The 20,813-nt window shown below is 39.5% G+C and overlaps 1 protein-coding gene across 20 annotated transcripts in view; it reads left to right on the forward strand.

Annotated features, from left to right (window-relative positions):
* RBFOX2 (RNA binding fox-1 homolog 2) overlaps window positions 1-20,813 on the forward strand; it is a 300,698-nt gene that overhangs the window by 214,299 nt on the left and 65,586 nt on the right. For all 20 annotated transcript variants that reach the window (XM_030914834.1, XM_030914835.1, XM_030914837.1 and 17 more), the window contains one exon: window positions 13,111-13,335. In XM_030914834.1, the coding sequence (XP_030770694.1) occupies window positions 13,111-13,335 (225 nt within the window). The remainder of the gene's footprint in view (window positions 1-13,110; window positions 13,336-20,813) is intronic.

Genomic DNA, 20,813 nt, shown 5'->3' on the forward strand with positions numbered 1-20,813 from the left:
ACAGAGCAAGACTCTCTCTCTCAAAAAAAAAAAAAAAAAAAAAGAAGGAAAACCCAAAGGAAAAACAAAACATGAAACAGTGTTTGTCTCCAAAGAAGTTGATCAGAATATTTGGGGAAATTTAATTTTGTGTGTGTGTTAGATATTGGCACCCCTTCCTTTGTCTCATATTTAGGGGGATGGCATTCTGCACTTTGCTAGTGGCTTACACTAAAACAAAGCCTGCCAGTGACATGCTCTTCTCTGTCTTATACTGAGTTCCCATTAGAATTTTCATTCCAAAGAGATCTAATCAGAAAGCAAATTCACAGAGGAAACTCATACTAGCTAACAAGTCCTTTTACCTGGGTTACCAGTGCGTGAGGATCATTAGAAGTCTGAGAGAAACTTTTAGCATGAAAGAGACCAAAAGAAACAAAAAGAAAACCTGAACCTAGGGGCAACAGATAATGCAGGAAACAGAAGAGAACTTTAAAGGAATCTTCTAACTAAAATACTCATAAATACTCATTTATGAAAACAATACTAGATATAATGAAAAGGAAACAATTAGAGAATACAAAAGGAGATTTAGAACATTATTGTCAATGGAAAGCACACAGTAGAAGGATAGCCAAATAGAGTTGGAGATGTTCCCAAAAGTAGAGGTTTAAGTCACCAAAATGGAAAATACAAGACACAAGTCATAGGCTGTGTTCTTAGCTAGTGTTCTCTAGAAAACTGAGCCTGAAACAAAAACCTTACCCACTAACACTTTATTGGGGAGTACCATCTCAGGAAAGCAGGAGGGAAAGAAGAGTGAGACAAGGCAGAAAGGCTGGCCCTGTCTTTGTAGCAGGCCTTGCTGATTGCTTAGTTTTACTGGAAGTCTTCAGGAAGGTTGTGTAGAGCTATTGCTTCTGTCCTTTCCATCCAAAGAAGGTGTGAAGAGGTGTTTATGGTTTCCGCCCATTTCCTGCCCCTCCCCCTCTTGGTCAAAGTTTGCCATACAAACAGTTAACTCACTTGACCCCTTCCTTCAGTGGCCTCAGGAGAGGAGGCCAGGTCCTGCTGTTCTGTGGGCAGATCAGGTCTGTACTGAGCATGTGTTGCCAAAACCTGGGAGTGGTCAGAGGAGTCAGTAATCCCTAATGGCAGCCCCTGGCCTGGGAACCTCCGCCTTTTACGGAACTGTTAAAAGAGGGTCAGTCTTCAAAGGACTGACAGAGGGAAGGATAGGAAACTACTGCTTTTTTTTTTTTGAGGCAGAATCTCACTCTGTCGCCCAGGCTGGAATGCAGTGGCGCGATCTCGGCTCACTGCAACCTCCACTTCCCAGGTTCAAGCAATTCTCCTGCCTCAGCCTCCCAAGTAACTGGGATTACAGGCGCCCTCCACTACACCTCGCTAATAGTTTTAATAGAGATGGGGTTTCGCCATGTTGGTCAGGCTGGTCTCGAACTCCTGACCTCAGGCAGGCCTCCTTGGCCTCCCAAAGTGCTGGGATTACAGGCGTGAGCCAACACGCCCGGCCAGGTTACTGCTGCTTTTCATCATAAGCTCTTCTTACCTATTTGATTTGCTATCATGTGCTTGTATTAATTTGATAAAGATTAAAAAATCACATTTAAAAAGGAAAAATGAGTTACCAAAAACACCCTGGAAATAACTATCAAAGATGTTTTAGAATGCATTTAGAAAACAGAATGAACTTCAAATATGAAAAAGTAGAATCTAATTAGTTTATATCAGGAACATCTTGGACTACTAGAATTGATCCTTTCTCCTTTCCCACTCTTTCTTGCTCACTCCTCATTAGCATACAGTACCTTGAGGTTGAAATCTAGTAGTCTTCTCCTCACTCATACCCGTTGCCAGGTTCTGCCAGTTCTGCCTTTGGATTGTCTTCACTTGGGCCCCCCAATCTATGTCTCACTCACTGTGCCTATTGTGTGTAGTTCATAACTTTAGTATAAGTCCCTTCAAAGTTTGTGGCATCCTAATGAATCTCTTTGTCTTCCCTACCCCATATCACCTTTGTTTCCCGATGCTGAGTGTTGGTCGCTTTCTGTTACCATATCATTTTTGTTATAACAAAACTTTGTGTTTGCTTATATACTCTACTAGGTTGAAACATCTTTTATTTCTTTAACAAATACTTATTGAGGGCTTTTAAGGCAGCCACTGGGATGAATTAGATCTGGACAATTACCTGTCCTCAACGAGTTCATGTTCTGTAGAGACAATACATATGTAAGCAGATAATTGTAATTGAATATAAGTACCACAATAGAGTTAAGTATTAGGTTGGGGAGGGTAGGAAGAAGGAATGATTTTTCCCCCCATTTGAGTGAATCAGAAACCTCTAGAGAGGAGTAAATGCCCACATACATATTAAAGATTGTGTACATATTAGCCCGATTAGTAGAAAGGAGAAAAGCTTTCTAAGCAGAAATAATACCATGTGCAAATAAACTGGAAGGTGAAATAGTACATGGTGTTTTTCAGCATTCAACACACATTAGATTACCACCTGTGCCAAATCCTCCTCATCTCAAGTGAATTATCAGGGGCGCCTCCCAACAGGGCTCCCTGCCTTTGCCTTTGCCGAGTGGTACGTTTAAAACCTAATTCTGACCACGCCACTTCTCTGCTCAGAACTCTCAGTGGAGTGTAAAAGCTAACATCCCTGCAGTGGCTGTAAGCTTTACAGGAATTCTGTCAATATCGTCTTTCCCCACTGCTACCTTTCTCACTTCATCTCCTGCCACTCTGTTCATGCTTACACCAGTGGCATCACATAGGTTTCCAAGACCTCCATGTTCCTAGTTCTTAGAATGAGCTGCTTGTGTTTTTGCCTATGGGACTTTGTATTTGTGTTCCCTTTGTCTGGAGTCTTCTTCCATCCAGATGCACATATGACTTGTTGCCTTAATTTCTAAAAAAGTATGATCAGTGTTACCTTTCCATACCACCCTTAGAAAAAGGAAATTCTCTGTCTCTCCAGCCCAATACCCTGATACCCTCCTCTTATTTTTTCTCTGTAGCACACCAGCTGTTTATTGTTTTGCTTGCCAATTTATTATTTGTCTCTTCCTACTAGAATGTAAACTCCATAAGGGCAGGGACTTTGGCTTTTTAATCACCGTTGTTTCCTCAGCAGCTAGGACAGAATATCTAACACACGATAGATACTCAATAAATATTTGATGGTAAGAGTTGAAGCTGAATAGATGAAATGTGCAAGGGGCATGACTTCCATGCAAAGGTATTTGGACTTGAGACTGTAAACATTGGGAGTCTAGGATTCTAAGAAGATAAATTAACTATCAGATTTAGGTTTTATTTTAGAAAGATCATTCTGGCAGCTGCTTGGAGAGTTCATTAGGTTGAGGTTAAGTTAAAATAAAGCTGAACTCTTTAAAAACAAAAAAAAGATTATGTAGATAGCCTAGGTGAGAACAGCGGCTCATGTTTCTTTTAATTCCCCATAGTGCATAATGTGGACTCTCACATATAGCCTTATATATATTTTCATAGAATGATTATTTATATTGTGGTGAGGTCCCTGGCAGAGTTGATAAAGCTATTGAGAGAATGGTTCCTATCTTTTTTTAGACTTATACTGCAGAAGCAGGTATTCAGTTACCTGGTTAATTCAGTTACCAGGCATTTTCTGAAGGGCACCTGTTATGTGCTCATCATCACTTCATTTGGTGAGGAAGCTGTGATGAAGTTTATGATTCAGTCCCTGGTTGACTTAGGGACTTTACTTGTTAAATGATTAGAGAATATATAAGCCACCATGTAACCATGGTTGTAGACGAAATGTGTTTTGTTCTGGGAAAGGGATAGGGAAAATTTTTCTCTGTTACTGTATGTTTATCATGTGAATTTTCTATTTTAAAGACGTAGACTACAACAGAATGCCTAACAACATTTATAAAGCATAATTAAATATTTTGTAGTTCAGAAAACACTCTAGTACCTTGCCAGTGTTTTATTTGGAACCTGAGTTACAACTATTTCTTTGTTTTGTTTTTTCCTTAAAGACAAGGTCCCTCTCTGTCACTCAGGATGGAGTACAGTGGTATGATCTAGGCTCACTGCAGCCTCAAACTCCTGGGCCCAAGTGGTCCTCTCGCCTCAGCCTCCTGAGTAGCTAGTACTACAGGCACATGCCACCACACCTGGCTATTTTAAAAGAATTTTTTTGTAGAGATAGGGTCGGTCTCACTATATTGCCCAGGCTGGTCTTGAACTCCTGGCCTCAAGCAGTCCTCCCACCTCGGCCTTCCAAAGTGCTGGGATTACAGGTGTGAGCAACCCCACCTGGCTGTGACTATTTTTAAGGCTATTGCAGTTTACCATATGGAAGATGCAAACTTAATTGTCCATGATGACAAAATAAATAATAAATTAATTTAGATTGTAGTGAAAAGTGTGGTTGAGAAAAAGAATAATTTTCCATGGATTGTGTAAATCACTAATTACATTGAATAGAATAGAGATTTAACTATTAATTGTGTGTAAGGGCCTTCCATTTCTAAGGAAGCAGGTAACTGAACCAGAGTAGTTCTTGCTGTCTGTTGTTGCCAGTGGAAGACATGATTCATGAATGTTTGAGGTTCTAAATACTTCTTTAAGGAGAAATAGAGGAAAGAGCTTTTAAGAGGTTGGAGATATTAAGACTATTACAGGGTTTGTTGCTTTTCACCTAATAGACTAAAGGTTTGAATGACTTTGTTCTGAAATATTTATTTTCCTGTTTAAATATTCATTGCTGTGAGATTGTAAAACTCAGCCTCAAGGGAAAGACCAAACTGGCTTTTCCTTCTGAGTAATTCAAAAGAGGTGGGTGTATGTGGGTATGTGTGTGTGTGTGTGTGTGTGTGTGTGTAAGACAAGTGATTTGGAGGCAAGTTTACAATATTCTTGTTGGCCAAGCCTATAACTGCCCTTAAATTTACATATACCAGCTTCTGTCATTTATTGTTATTCTAAGCAAGGATGTATATTGTATTGCCTGGTTTTTAAAAAAATTTATTTTATTAATTGTCTGTTTATAAGAGCTCAAGATTGTAATGGTCATGTTCCTGAATTCCATCTCCCCTTTACGTGGCTGTAGCACACTCATCTTTTGGTCCTGATTCTTTAGTTATACCCATGCTAAAAGAAGGATCCATTGTGAGGCCTACATTTCAGTAGATTTGCACTATAGAAAACAACCAGTGTTTATTCTCTTAGCTGTAGGTTCCATATAAGAAGGTAACCCTCTACTTTTAGGAAACTTACATTTATAGCCACCGTTACCTTCCTCTCATCATTTATGCCCCCCGCCTCTTTTTTTCTTTCTTTCTTTTTTTTTTTTTTTTTTTTTTTTTTTGAGACAAAGTCTTACTCTGTTGTCTAGGCTGGAGTGCAGTGGCGCAATCCTGGCTCAGTGCAACCTCTGCCTCCGATGTTCAAGTGATCTTCATGCTTCAGCCTCTCAAGTAGCTAGGATTACAGGCATGCGCTGTCACACCTGGCTTTTTTTGTATTTTTAGTAGAGAGGGGGTTTCACCATATTGGCCAGGCTGGTCTTGAACTCCTGACCTCATGTGATCCGCATGCCTCGGCCTCCCAAGGTGCTGGGATACCTTGGGAGCCACTGCACCTGGCCTCTATGCCCTCTTTAATCTCTTAACTGACTCTGTTCTTCTAAAGGTGTAGATGCTTCAGGACATGTCCTGGAGGCTGCAGCCATAATTCTCTCCCATTTTGCCAGCTAAAGCCTCTAAATCAGTGTTTCTCAGAATGTGGGACCCAAACCACCTACACCAGTAAGTACCAGGGTCCCTGCTCCAACCCAATGAATCCTAATCTATGGGGAAAGGATCTTGACATGTGCATTTCTAAATATGTTCCTTGAGTGGGTGTTATATGCAATAAAATAGGGGCATCTTTTTTTTCAAGGAACAAGGTAAAAGATGAGTTGATAGGTGTGAGGAGCTGAGTATTATGGAAGTAGTTTCTTACTGCATCTTACTGTTGAGACTGCAGCAGGAATGGATGTGTCTGAACTCCTTACCCGAAATTAGACAACATTTTTTCTTAAACTTAATACTTCAATGGCAATTGGTTTTTTATTACAGTAATCCTTATTATATAATAATGGAATTTGTTTCCATGAGCTTCCTTGGGATCTTGGCAATTCAGTAAGTTCCAAACAACCAAGTGAACAGCAAATTCTTGGAATTCAACCTGAATGTAAATATTTGGAGAGTACGTGGAGATTTCATTGTGTAGATTTTTCCTGTCAACATCAATTTTACCTACAAGTTGCCTAACATCTTATGGCTCTGAGTGTAGTTTAGATGTATTGTAAAAGAGAAAATGTATTACTTTTACCTAACTTACCAGAAATGTATTCAGGACTATTAGACACTGACACTTTTTTCTGCTCTGAGTACTCAGAATTGTGAAACTTCCTTGAGATGAGAAAAGCAAAACAATCCTACCTTATAGCTCTTCCTCTAGGTTATGGTGGTTTGAAGAAAAAGTTAAGAATAGTTCAGTAGCTTGGTTGTCTTTAGACTTAAAAAAAAAAAAGAACCAGAATATTTTAGATACTGAAGGAAGGAGATTTGGGGGTAGTACTGTTTAAGTATTTGTACACGTTAAGAATCTAGAGTAATTTTGCTTTAAGTCTAGCAAATGAGCATTGTTTTGTCTTTGTATGTGTTTGTTGATCCATTTTATTTGTCTGGATTTTCTTGGTCTGTTCTTCTACAGAGTTACTTTTTTTAAAAAAAGTTGATCCTAGATGATTTTAAATCCAGTGTTGTCTTCTTATCTTTCTGAGATAACGGTTATATAGCTGTTATTTTCCTCTTGTCACAGACACCTGGGCAGAAACCACTGCTTTTAGTACCAGATCTGAGAAGAATGATAGGCCTTTGCCTAGGTACTCTTTTAAAACAAACAAACAAACAAACAAAGGCAAATAGAGCTTAAAATCTGAGCCCACCTAAGCAAATCCCAAGGGATCAAAATGATATAATTTATAAAAATACTTAAAAACATTTGTATTATAATCCTGGAAAATTAATTTCCATTTATAAACAGCACTAGAAAAATTACTAGTGACATTGTCAGTAGTAATAAACTGGTGAGAATATGCTCTACCTAAATAATGAAGTGATTCTTTTTATGATGGTATGAATAAAATTAATATTGATTTGTTTGTGTGCATGGTCCATTCTGACCATATATGTGGTATGGGAATTGAGAAGATTTAGGATTTGTATATTATGTAGGTTATGTATATAAGTGGGACTCAAGATGACCAAACTGAGAAAATTAGAGTGAAGTTGAGGAATAAATGAGAAGATATAAACAAAAGTACACCCTTGTCTTTCTAAGATTGCACAGACTTTATCTTAGAAATATGAAGACAGTTGTATTTTGGGTCATTTCTGTGTTCTCTTACAATACTGTGCATAGCTTTTAAATAGTATTCAGAATAATTCAGTAGGAACAGAAAATATGCTAAAGAATCAGTTATAAAACAGTTTCACCTGCTCTCTCAATTAATTTTCACAACCACCTCTGAAGTAAACAACCCATCTGGTAAGAGGTGTAATTGGGATTTAAACTCAAGTCTGCCTTTCAGGTTCATGCTTTCTTCTGTTTTATTACATCCCATGTAAACTAGGGAGAAAGCACGTGGTTGGACCTAGAAAAAACAGTGGAAGTCACCTGTCGGTAGGTGATGATTGAACCTGTGAGATTGCTGTGGGTAAGGCAATAGACCGTTGAATGGGTTCCTGTTTGGTGACTGATACTGTAGTTGTTTTTCCATAGTCACGGGTTCTGCATCTGTGGATTCAGCTAGCTGGGATTGAAAAATTAGGGTGGGAAATTGGATGACTGTGTCTGTACTAAAGACGTACAGATGTTTTTTCTTTTTAGGAGACAGGGTCTCCCATTGCCTAGGTTGGTCTCAAACTCCTGAGCTCAAGGGATCCTCCTGCCTTGGCCTCCCAAAGCATTGGGGTTATAGCTGTGAGCCACTGTGCCTGGCCAGACTTTTTTTTCTTGACACTTTTTTCTTTTTCTTTTCTTTTTTGAGACAGGGTCCCACTCTGTTGCCCAGGCTGGAATGCAGTGCCTTGATCATAGCTCATCACAGCCTCTGTCTCCCAAGCTCAAGTGATCCTCTTGTCTCCGCCTCCTGAGCAACTGGGACTATAGGCACATGCTACCATGCCCAGCTAATTTTTTTTTTTTTTTTTTTTTTTTTGAGACGGAGTCTCGCTCTGTCTCCCGGGCTGGAGTGCAGTGGCCGGATCTCAGCTCACTGCAAGCTCCGCCTCCCGGGTTTATGCCATTCTCCTGCCTCAGCCTCCCGAGTAGCTGGGACTACAGGCGCCCGCCACCTCGCCCGGCTAGTTTTTTGTATTTTTTAGTAGAGACGGGGTTTCACCGGGTTAGCCAGGATGGTCTTGATCTCCTGACCTCGTGATCCGCCCGTCTCGGCCTCCCAAAGTGCTGGGATTACAGGCTTGAGCCACCGCGCCCGGCCTGCCCAGCTAATTTTAAAAAAATTTTTGTAGAGATGGGATCCCACTGTGTTGCCTAGGCTGGTCTCACACTCCTGGGCTCAAGTGATCCTCTCTTCTCAGCCTCCAAAAGAGCTGGGATTACAGGCATGAGTCAGCATGCAGGGCCTTGTCATTATTTTCTAAACACTACAGCATAACAACTATTTACATAACATTTACATTGTAGCAGGTATTATAAGTAATCGAGAGATGATTTAAAGTATACAAGAGGATGTGTGTAAGTACGTTACATGCAAATACTATGCCATTTATATAAAGGACTTGAGTATCCAAGGATTTTGTCATCTGTGGTGGGTGGGGGCTGGGAGGTTCCTGGAACCAATTACCTGCTGATACGAAGGGACAACTGCATATTTGAATTTAGAATGAAAACATTTAGCATGTCTCACATTGTACACCAAAAGACTGTATATAATGTGTATCGCCTCTGTTACTATCTGTGGTTTCAAAGAGAAAGACATCATTCTCAACTCAGAAATTAATAGTTACATTTGATTTTCACTCACAGCAGGTCAACAACTCTTAAAGCCTGTGTTTGTAAAACAGAAGGAAATTAAGTGCATAAAGCCCAAGCATGTAAATGTTCTTTTCTTTCCTAATGCTTCACCAGTTCTACCTTTCCATCCCTACACTCCAGTTTGATATCAACCCAAGATATCAACACTTGTTTCATTCTGTGTTGTTCCTTGTTATGCTCTCTAGCCCAACAAAGCAGCTTGCTGTAATGTGCGTGCACGTGACTTTCTATCTCAAGTCTTCCTCTATTTCATAAATGTTTAGCACTTCGTATTTATTATGTACCATGTGGGATTCTACATTGTACAGGACTGTCTCCACCCATCATAATGAGCCTTTTAATCCAATAGGGGAGTTAAAATACATATTTAGATTTGCTAAATATGAGACTTTAGATTTAAGTGTCTTGCAGGGGATGCAAGCTAAATGTTATAAGAATATAGGAAAGGAAGGAATTACTTTTAACTGGAAACAGAAGAAAGTTTATAGATTGCTAGGTTAGGGAAAAGAGCTATTCTGTCTAACCTTGTGGACTAAAGAGAAAGCTAATAATTTCTTTTCTCAGATGAGATATACTTAAGCAGCTTAGACTCTGGTAATAGAAACAAAACATTTTTTATGTAAGTATAGATGTAAATTCATACCTAGAAATACTCATGTGAACTGTTATCTCATAGTTTACTGAAGGCTGTTGTACTTCTGAGCATAGAACTTTGGAATTTTAATAGAAATCTGGAAATTTAGAAGCCTGGAAATTACATAGAAATCTGAAACCATTTAACATTTTTAATAATGTATACTTGGGGAAAGATTCAGACATTGCAGGATATATGAGAGAAGATGTTGAATCACTCCTATCCCAATTTCATTCCCTTAGTATATGAACAATTGTTGTTACACTTTTAACAAAAATTTTAAAAGAAATTTCTGTAAGTAACAAAATAGTCCACTAAGAATTTCTTCTTGACCTCTTAACGGAGGTTATATTACCCCTCTAGGAAAACAGTACCTCTGCCTGGCTTGCATTTCTGTAAAACGCCTAGTGCCTAGGCTACAAGTGGATCTCAGGAAATGTTTTTACCTTTCTCCCCGTCTCCCAATGCTAATTGATGTGTTTATTCAGTTGACTGAGTCAGCCCTGTTGAGAATACCCCTGTGGGAGAATTCATACTGTGTACTTGTGTGCCAGAGTCTCATTCCCAGCAGACTGAGGTGGAGAATGGAGGCTGGAGTAAAACGAGGAGGCTGAGAGGAACAGTGTCAGAGCAAGAGAAAGTCCCCTTGGACTTGTTAATCCTAACTTGAAAACTGTGTCTTTTAGCCTTTACCAGTTATTTAGTAGAACTTTTTTTGTGGATTCCTGTAAGATTATATTTATGCCTGAGTGGGCATAAGACCTTTGGTGCTCTTACTGTGTTTTGTTCACCAATCCACCTGAATTCCAATTCAGTTCTTTTTCATATCTGTCTTCAGGCCAGTAGATCCAGCGAGGGCTTCTGAAGCATTCATATGGCTAGATAGATACAGAGAGATAGAGCATTGAATAATTTGAAGAAGGGAGATAACTATTTTCTCTCTCTCTTCAGATGCCCAGAATAGCTATAAAGACATCATAAAAACTATCCTAACCTAGAAATAATGAAAAGAAGTTATATAGTGATGGGTGACAAAGATAGACTTTTTGCAAAAAAATTTAAAATTTTCATAGCATATTTTCTGAGAACTAAAGAGAGGGATTTTTTATTTCTGTTTTTTGAGATGGTGTCTCGCTCACTCTGTTGCCTGGGCTAGAGTGCAGTGGTAGCGATGTCAGTTCACTCCTCTTCCTGAGTTCAAGCGATTCTCCTGCCTCAGCCTCTCAGATACCTGGGATTCAAGGCATTTGGCACCATGCTTGGCTAATTTTTATATTTTTAATAGAGATGGAGTTTCACCATGTTGCCCAGGCTGATATTGAACTCCTGACCTCAAGTGATCCGCCTGCCTCAGCCTCACAAGGTGCTGGGATTACAGACGTGAGCCACCACACCCAGCCTTTTTTTTTTTTTTTTTTTTTTTTTTTCCTTTTCTTAAGAGACAGGATCTTTCTGTTGCCCAAGCTAGAATGGTGCAATCATGGCTCACTGCAGTCTCCAACTCCTGGGCTCAAGCAATCCTCCTTTCTCAGCCTCACAAGAAGCTGGAACTACAGGCATGTACCACCATGCCCAGCTAATTTTTTAAAGTTTAGAAATGGTGTCTCTCTGTGTTGGCCAGGCTGATCTTGAACTCCTAGCCACAGGCAGTCCTTCCATCTTAGCCTCCCAAAGTGCTGGGATTACAGGGCATGAACCATTATGTCCAATAGCAGGAAAATTTTTATGTAAAGTAATTTTTTTAATTTTTATTTTTAATTTCTGTTACAGAATCTTCATTCCTGCCTTTACTAGTTTGAAAAGGCTGCCATAACAAAATATTACATAACAATATAGAAATGTATTTTCTCACCATTCTGGAGGCTAGAAGTGCAAGATTAGGGTGTCAGCTAGGTTGGTTTCTTCTGATGTCTTTTTCATTAGTTAGCCCGTAGATGGTCATGGTCTCTCTGTGTCTTCACGTGGGCCTCCCGCTGTATGTGTCTCTATCCACATTCCCTTTTCTTATAAGGATACCACTCCAGTTGGATTAAGGCCCACCCTCATGACATCACTTTAACTTAATTACCTTTTTTAAGACCCTATCTTTAAAAACAGTGACATTTTGAGGTACTGAGGGTTAGAACTTCAACATAGGGGTTGGGGAGGAGCACAACTCAGCCTATGACTCTGCCCCTTCCCACTGATAACTGTAATCAGTTCCTCACTTTTTATCTAGACTGTGGCAGTCCCCCATCCCCAATTCTCGTTTTTCTTTCACCACTATTATGTAAAGCAGTTTTTATTACCAAGTAGAAATGATTCTTGGACATTGGAGACAGCTGAATTTTGAAGTTGTTTAACTTAAATGGAAGAGAGTTACGAATTTTTGTTTCGAGGTAGGTCACTACCATTCTCTTAAGGATAACACAGTAATTCAGTGTTTCAGAATATTGGCTTCCCCTTATTGATGATATATTTTTTTGTCATTCTCTTTAATATTAAAAACGATACATTTGTGTAGGTTTTATTACAAAAGTAATATATGCTTGTTATTAGGAGCACAAGGAAACTTTTGGGGGTTTTGGATATATGTGTTGACTATCTTGATTGTGGTGATGATTTCATGAGAATATAAGTACATTTTTCAAAACTTACCAAATTGTATACTATAAATAAATAAGTGCTGTTTATCATATGACAGTTATATCACAATAAAACTGCTTAATTTTTTTGCTGATTTGATGACTAAAAACTTGGACTTACTTTGATGTTAATGTGAATTTTCATGACAGTTGGTGAGGTTGAGCATTTTTATTAGTTGTTTGTATTTCATTTTCAATGAACTGTTCAGATAGACACTTTGCCGCTTTTTCTCTTGGGATGTGTGTGTGTTTGCGTGTACATGTGTGTCTGTCTTGTCAACTTGGTTAACCCACTCTGGGACTAGTGATGATAACCCAGCATCTCTCTTACCTTTTGCTAATATTTTCTCCTAGTTGATTTTTCTTTTTTTGTTTTTTGTATTTTTTAGGGACAGGATCTCTCTCTGTTGCAGAGGCTGTAGTGGCTTGTGGTCCAAAGTGGGCTCTCCACCTACTTTTAATTTAAAGGAAAGATTTTTGACCCTTTGGCATCTAGTCCACTTTAATATGGTTGTGGGCCTGTCTAGTAACCACACATTAACAAAAGTGACGGTGTGTGTGTGTCTGTCTCTGTCCACATACATACATCTATGTGTCTATATATAATAATATTTTCCCCAATCCTGGGTCATTCCATTTTACCTATGCAGTGAGAGAATATTCGGAGAATTCCATATATTCACTTTAAAAATAGTTACGTAACAAGGATTCAGAGTCACTTTTTCTTTTTCTCGTTGTTTGTTTTAGGGTAACCAGGAGCCAACAACAACTCCTGACGCAATGGTTCAGCCTTTTACTACCATCCCATTTCCACCACCTCCACAGAATGGAATTCCCACAGAGTATGGGGTGCCACACACTCAAGACTATGCCGGCCAGACCGGTGAGCATAACCTGACACTCTACGGAAGTACGCAGGCCCACGGGGAGCAGAGCAGCAACTCACCCAGCACACAAAATGGATCTCTTACGGTATGTAAACCATGAGGTGAAAAATAGAAGGATGCATGGCAATCTTATCAAAATTGTCACCTTGATTATACAACTAGAAAACTCTCGGAATTAATTTAGCATTTACACATGTTCTCATTTACACCTTCTCTCAGCAGCATTGTACACATTATCCTCCCTCCTCCTAGAAATGCTTAGTCTCTTGGCTTTTCCAGCTCTACCAATTTTCCTGCCGAGCATTGGGTGTTCTGCCCCTGCCTCCTTCTCTGTTCAATTTTTAAATGGTGCAGTACTCCGTGTGTAGGTCCTGGAACCCCTTTTCTTCTTATTTTACATCCTTTCTCTATATAATTATACTATCAAACTCAGTTGCTGAAGCAAAACCTAGGAATATTCTTTCTCTCTCTCTCTCTCTCTTCCTTCCTTTCTTTCCTTTCTTCTGCACATCTAATTGATTAGCAAGTCTTGACAACCATAACTCGCTAACTACTTCATCCTCTTCTCCACATCTTATTGCTCTTCCACCAGATTGCTTGTGTTTGAATCTCAATATGGCCCCTACTAAACTGTGTGCCCTTGGACCGGTTATTTAATCTCTCTCTGCTGTTGGTTCACTCTAAAATGAAGATAATCGTACCTACCTGAAGAGGCTGTTAGGAAATTTAAAAGGATTTATCGGCTGGGTGCGGTGGCTCAAGCCTGTAATCCCAGCACTTTGGGAGGCCGAGACGGGCGGATCACGAGGTCAGGAGATCGAGACCATCCTGGCTAACATGGTGAAACCCCGTCTCTACTAAAAAATACAAAAAACTAGCCGGGCGAGGTGGCGGGCGCCTGTAGTCCCAGCTACTCGGGAGGCTGAGGCAGGAGAATGGCATAAACCCGGGAGGCAGAGCTTGCAGTGAGCTGAGATCCGGCCACTGCACTCCAGCCTGGGCGACAGAGCGAGACTCCGTCTCAAAAAAAAAAAAAAAGTATTTATCATCATCACCACTCTAGTCCAAACCTCATCACTTATTTCTGATATTACTGTTGCCTAGCTTATTTATCCTCCACATAGGACTAAGGTGGTTTTGGTTTTTTTTTAATGCAAATTTTGCCAATTTCCTACTTAACTCTTAATAATTCCCTAATGCAATTAGAATATAATCTGAACTTTGTACTTGGTTTACTAGTCTCTAGCCCAGCTTACCTCTTTGACCTCATCTCTTACTACTAACTTGCTAAAGTAAAGGAAATGTCATAAATTAATAATAGGTATGTATCTCCTGCATATCAACATATGGGAAATTGTATTGTCTCTTGCTTTGTTGCCCAGGCTGGAGTGCAGTGGCATGAACATAGCTAGCTCACTGCAACCTCAGTCTCCTGGGCTCCAGTGATCCTCCTTCTTCAGCCTCCCATGTAGCTGGAACTACAAGCACACACCACCACGCCCAGCTCATTTTTTACTTTTTGTAGAGACAGGGTCTCCTTTTGTTGCCCAAACTTATTTTGAATTCCTGTCATGCAATCCTCCTACCATGGTCTCCCAAAGTGCTGGGATTACAAGGCGTGAGCCACCACACCCAGCCTTGTGTGGTGTATTTCTAAAGACAGAAATGTTCTATCATCTGCATAGAAAGACCTAGCTCTGTTGTTAGATTTCTTTTTCTCTTTCCTATATCTGGTTATCAAAAGGAGAGCTTTATTCAGCCTTTAGGCCACTTGCTATGGATGGATTTAACCCATAAATGCTTTAAATTTTCTTTCATTAGGTATTGAACCACCAAGAAATTCCTACTTTCAATGTTTATTAGTTGGTATAAGCACATAATTTTATACTTCAGAAGTAATTGGCTACAATAGATAATTCATTTGAAGAGTCTAGGCATGATAGGTAACAAACGAGACTTTCAGTAGCATTTGTTCTAGAATCATAAATATACAGGCTGATGTATTGGCTACATTTCCAAATAATTTTTTAATGATCATGAACTCACAGACCTATCAGAATAACTGTTTCAATTAAAGAAGCGAAAAAGAAGAAATAAAATATATATGAGGCTTTCCAAGGTATCTTAATCACTAAATCAATTTCTATACTAATTATCAGGGTTTTTAATTTTTTTTCATTTTTATTCTCTGTTTCTTGTTAGTTTGAGTAATATGTGTCTTTTTAGTAATTTGCTTCATATAAACTGTCAATTTTGTTGGTATAAAGTTATTCATAATTTCATATAATCCTTTTAATTTGTATAGAAGGTCTGTGGCGATATCCCTGTTGACATTCTTGATTTGGCAATTTATGTCTTCTCTCTTTTTTTATTGGTCAGTCTAGCTAAGGTTTATTAATTTCGTAGATTTTTCCAGGAAACCAACTTTTTGTTTCATTGATTTTTGTTGTTTTTCTATTTTTTAAAAATTATTTTCCACACTGTTATTATTTCTTTCTTCTTGCTTTGGGTTTGATTTGGTCTTTATTTTGCCAGCCTCTTGAGTTGGAAGGTTAGGTGATTGATGTTAGATTTTCTTCCTTTTTGTGTTTAAAACTGTAAACACAAAGTTTCCCTTTAGCTGCATACCATAAAATAGAATCTATTTTGTTTTTGTTTTTATTTCGTTCAAGACATTTTACATTTTTTCCTGTGGTTTCTTCTTTGCTCCTGGTTTGTATAGGAGTATGTTGTTTCCAAATGTTTGGGGATTTCCCAAATGTCTTTCTTTTATTGATTTATAATTTAATTTCTTTGGAGCTTCATATGATTTCAATTTTTTTTGAAATTTATTGAGACTTGTTTTATGGAAACCATTTGTCTGATATTAATGTAACCACTTCAGCCTTCTTATAGTTACTGTTTACATGTTTTTTTTCTGTAGTTTTGTTTCAACTGCTTTGTATCTGAAGTGTATCTCTTATTTTAAAAAAAAGGGGTGGGGGGAGGCAGGCAGGGTGGCTCACGCCTGGAATCCCAGCACTTTGTGAGGCCGAGGCGGGCGGATCATGAGGTCGGGAGTTCGAGACCAGCCTGGCCAACGTGGTGAAACCCCGTCTCTACTAAAAATAGAAAAATTAGCTGGGCGTGGTGATGTGCGTGTGTAATCCCAGCTACTCGGGAGGCTGAGGCCGGAGACTCGCTTGAACCCAAGAGGCAGAGGTTGCAGTGAACCGAGATTGCGCCACTGCACTCCAGCCTGGGCGACAGAGTGAGACTCCATCCCCCACTCCCAAAAAGCATACAAGTAGATTTTGCTTCTTGCTTCTTCATCTGGTCTGAAAATTTCTATCTTTTTATTGGAGCATTTAGTCAATCTGCATCTTAATATAATTATTAATGTAGGTAGATTTATGTCTGTCATTTTACTGTCTCATGCCTTTTATTGTTCCTTTGTTCCTTCTTGACTGATTCCTGTTACATAATTGTTGTACCTTTTACCTCCCTTTGTGATATTTTTTCATTAGTTATTTTTTGTTTGTGCTGGTGTTTCTTGTATTTTCTTAGTGCCTTCTCAAGGAATTACATCTTTGACTTATCACAACTTATTACTAATGGTTATGTGTGTGTGCACATGCATGTGTGTCTTATTCTGGTTAAATATAGCAGCCTAGGTCTAATATATCTTCATTCCCCACACTCTTTTGTGCTATTGTCATACATATTATGCCTGTATAGTTTAGATATATAACAATACACTATTATAATTATTACTTTAAACAATCTTACCTTTTTTTTTTTTTTTTTTTTGAGACGGAGTCTCGCTCTGTGGCCCGGGCTGGAGTGCAGTGGCCGGATCTCAGCTCACTGCAAGCTCCGCCTCCCGGGTTCACACCATTCTCCTGCCTCAGCCTCCCGAGTAGCTGGGACTACAGGCGCCCGCCACCTCGCCCGGCTAGCTTTTTGTATTTTTTAGTAGAGACGGGGTTTCACCGTGTTAGCCAGGATGGTCTCGATCTCCTGACCTCGTGATCCGCCTGTCTCGGCCTCCCAAAGTGCTGGGATTACAGGCTTGAGCCACCGCGCCCGGCCTCCTCTGTTCTTTAGATTGGGTAATTTCTGGTGATCTCTTTTTCAGTTCACTCCTTCTTTGTTCTGCCATTCCAAATATGCTGTTGAGCCCATCTAGTGATTTTAAAATTTCAGTTATTATACTTTTCAACTCTAGAATTTCCATTTATATTTTTCTACTGAGATTTCTTCTCATAATATTTTTGTTTAATTTTTATTGTTATTTTTTGAGATAGGATCTCACTTTGTCATCCAGGCTGGAGTGCAGAGGTGCAGTCACAGCTCACTGCAGCCTTGACCTCCTGGGTGCAAGTAATCCTCCTGCCTCAGCCTCCTGAGTAGCTGGCACTACAGGCACATGCAACCAACCCCAGCTAATTTTTGTGTTTTTTGTAGAGACAGGGTCTCACTATGTTGCCCAGGCTGGTCTTGAACTCCTGGGCTCAAGCAGTTCTCTTGCCTCAGCCTCCCAGCATGCTGGGATTACAGGTGTGAGATACCATGTCCAGCCTTAATTTTAAAAATATATTTGTATTTACTGCTTTAAAGTTGTCTGCTAAATCCAACATCTGGGCCTTAGTCTGTTTCTAGTTACTGTTTGTTTTCTTGAAACTGGGTCACTTTTCTGTTTCTTTGCGTGTCTTGTAATTTTTTAATGAGAATTGGACATTCTAGTAATGTACTGTAGTGACTATGGGGTGTTACTTATTTTTCTGAGATGGGCATATGTGTGTGTTTGTGTTTGTGTGTGTGTGTGTTTTAAGTAATTTGCCGATACTTAAACTATGGAATCTGTCTCCCACACAGTGTGTGGCCACTAATGTTTCTTCTTAGTGATTTTCATTTGTTATTGTTTTTAGCCTGGCTAGGAGGCACCCATGTCTCCCTAGCTTAATGGTTAGCCTGTGACTAGTGCAGAGTTGGTGCTCAAACACCTGAAGCTTGTTGAGCTTTCACCTTCTGATGATCCAGGTGGATTGGGAAGTGCACTCAAAGCTCAGCCAGTTCTCAAGCCTGCCTTGGGTTTTCTTTCTATTGAGACCTCCCATGTCTCCCTTCCTCATCCATGTAGTTTCACAGCCACCCAGGGTTGTGAGGAGAGCAAATCTGACCCTTTTATGACTCGTTTCTTTCCAGGATCTCCCCTTCAGATTTCTAGCTGGTCTTCCACTGCACCCTCATCAGACCACAGCCTCAAGCTAGAAGAATGTCTTCTCCCTGTTAGGTTCCCACCAGGTTGGCCCCTTTCAGCTGACAGAGCTATGGATTTTCTGCCAGTCCTTCAGTCTCCCCTTGTCCCAAGTCAGATCTGCCCTCTCTGGCAGTGAAAATTGCTGGTTTTTATGGTCCCAGCCCTCCCCTGATAACACTAAGTTTTAAGGCATTAAGTTTTTGTCTGGATGGTCTTGCCCCTAAGTTTAAGCAATTTCTCAGGACATCTCTCTATTTATTGTCTGTCTGTCTTTGATTGATTTCTGGAATCCTTAAATAGCTGTTTTGGACAACTTTGTCCAACTTTCTTACTGTCGTTTTCTTTTGAGGAAACAATTCACTGACCTGTTCATGCCATCATAGCCAGAAGTCTCTTCCCTGAATCATTGCATGGCATTTTATAATTACTACATGTCTCCTCATCATTGCCCATTTCTATTTCTCTTTTTTCCTTTATTGCTACTGTTTTCAGTTGTTTCACATCTCCAGTTGTGTATTTCTAATGACAGTGATTAAGGGCAAGTTCTGTTCCTTAATGTAAATATATATTTTTTTACATTATATATATAGTTAAGACTTACATTCCTCATTTATACCAGAAGCTGTTCACCATGAAATTTTGTATGTCAACCAATATGAGTTCCTAAAGAGATCATCCATGTGTATAGATTGTAAGTTATTGCTGCCAAAAATAGCTGAAGAGAAAATGGAAAATCCTTTGATTTGTGCCTCTGAACAGAGATAGCACAAGTTCTATAATTTCAGGAAGTTGTTAACAAAATGAGAAATTTTTAGGATGCTCTGGTTGAAAGATGCTTCTTTTTTTTTTAAGTGTACATTTTATTTTATTTGATCTTATTTTTGAGACCGAGTCTCCGAGGCTGGAGTGCAGTGGCGTGATCTCAGCTCACTGCAACCTCTGCCTACCAGGTTCAAGTGATTCTCCTGCCTCAGCCTCCCAAGTAGCTGGGATTACAGGCGTCTGCCACCATGCCCAGCTAATTTTGTGTTTTTAGTAGAGATGAGGTTTCACCATGTTGGCCAGGTTGGTCTCGAACTCCTGACCTCAAGTGATCCACCCGCCTCAGCCTCCCAAAGTGCTGGGATTACAGGCGTGAGTCACTGTGCCTGGCCCAAAAGTGTACATTTTAAATGTGAGGGTGAATTCACTGCTCATAAGCCATTTATTTACCTTTGTAGAGAGAGAGAGAGAGAGTGTGTGTGTATGTGTTGTATATAGAGAGAGTTTGAACAGTTGAGCAATGCATTGTAAAACCTAGACTTGACAATTTTAGTTTATTTTATTAAACTTTTATTATCTGCCTGTATGTCTCTTAAAATAGTCTATCCAGTTTGATAACTCATCAGTTAAAAACAATGATCTAGTAATTCATGCGGTCAATTAAATCTAAAAGTTAGATAGGAAGCGTTGATATTTACAGATGTATTAATGATACATCAAATTTATATGTTACTTTTCCGTTTAAAAATTGCTTTCACAAACAATATTTTATTGTGGTTTGTAAAATATCCCTTTGGGGTATGGTAGGGTTTTTACAGATGGGGAATTCTAAGTCCATGATCTTTGTTCTACCACTCCGACTCCCCATATTCGACATAGCGAGAGAAGACTGTGTACTGTGCGTATTCACTGGTCCTCCAACTCCCCATATTCAACATAGCGAGAGAAGACTGTGTACTGTGTATTCACTGGTCCTCCAACTCCCCATATTCAACATAGCGAGAGAAGACTGTGTACTGTGCGTATTCACTGGTCCTCCAACTCCCCATATTCAACATAGCGAGAGAAGACTGTGTACTGTGTATTCACTGGTCCTCCAACTCCCCATATTCAACATAGCGAGAGAAGACTGTGTACTGTGTATTCACTGGTCCTCCGACTCCCCATATTCAACATAGCGAGAGAAGACTGTGTACTGTGCGTATTCACTGGTCCTCTTAGCAAGCACTTAGCATCTTTCTCACTCAGTCCAAGTCTTATCTCTGCTGAAAAGCCTTCCTGGACTTTTCTAGGCGAAGCCAAATTTGTCTGTCTTTCATTTAGGCTCAAGTAGAACCCTAAGCTGACTGCTGTTTATATAACATATAAATTGTGATTTTTAAATTGACTTTTGTCTTCCTAAGTTTTAAACTTTTAAAGAAAAGGTCATTATTTGTTCATCTTTGCATTCCCTGACATATCACCATACCTGACACTAATAGATACTCAGTAAATGCTTCTTGGGGAAAAAAATAAAACTAGGTACAAGTGTATTATGGCAGTTCTGAGGAGAGAGAAGC

The sequence above is a fragment of the Rhinopithecus roxellana genome, chromosome 13 (assembly GCF_007565055.1).
Source record: "Rhinopithecus roxellana isolate Shanxi Qingling chromosome 13, ASM756505v1, whole genome shotgun sequence".
Lineage (NCBI taxonomy): Eukaryota > Metazoa > Chordata > Mammalia > Primates > Cercopithecidae > Rhinopithecus > Rhinopithecus roxellana.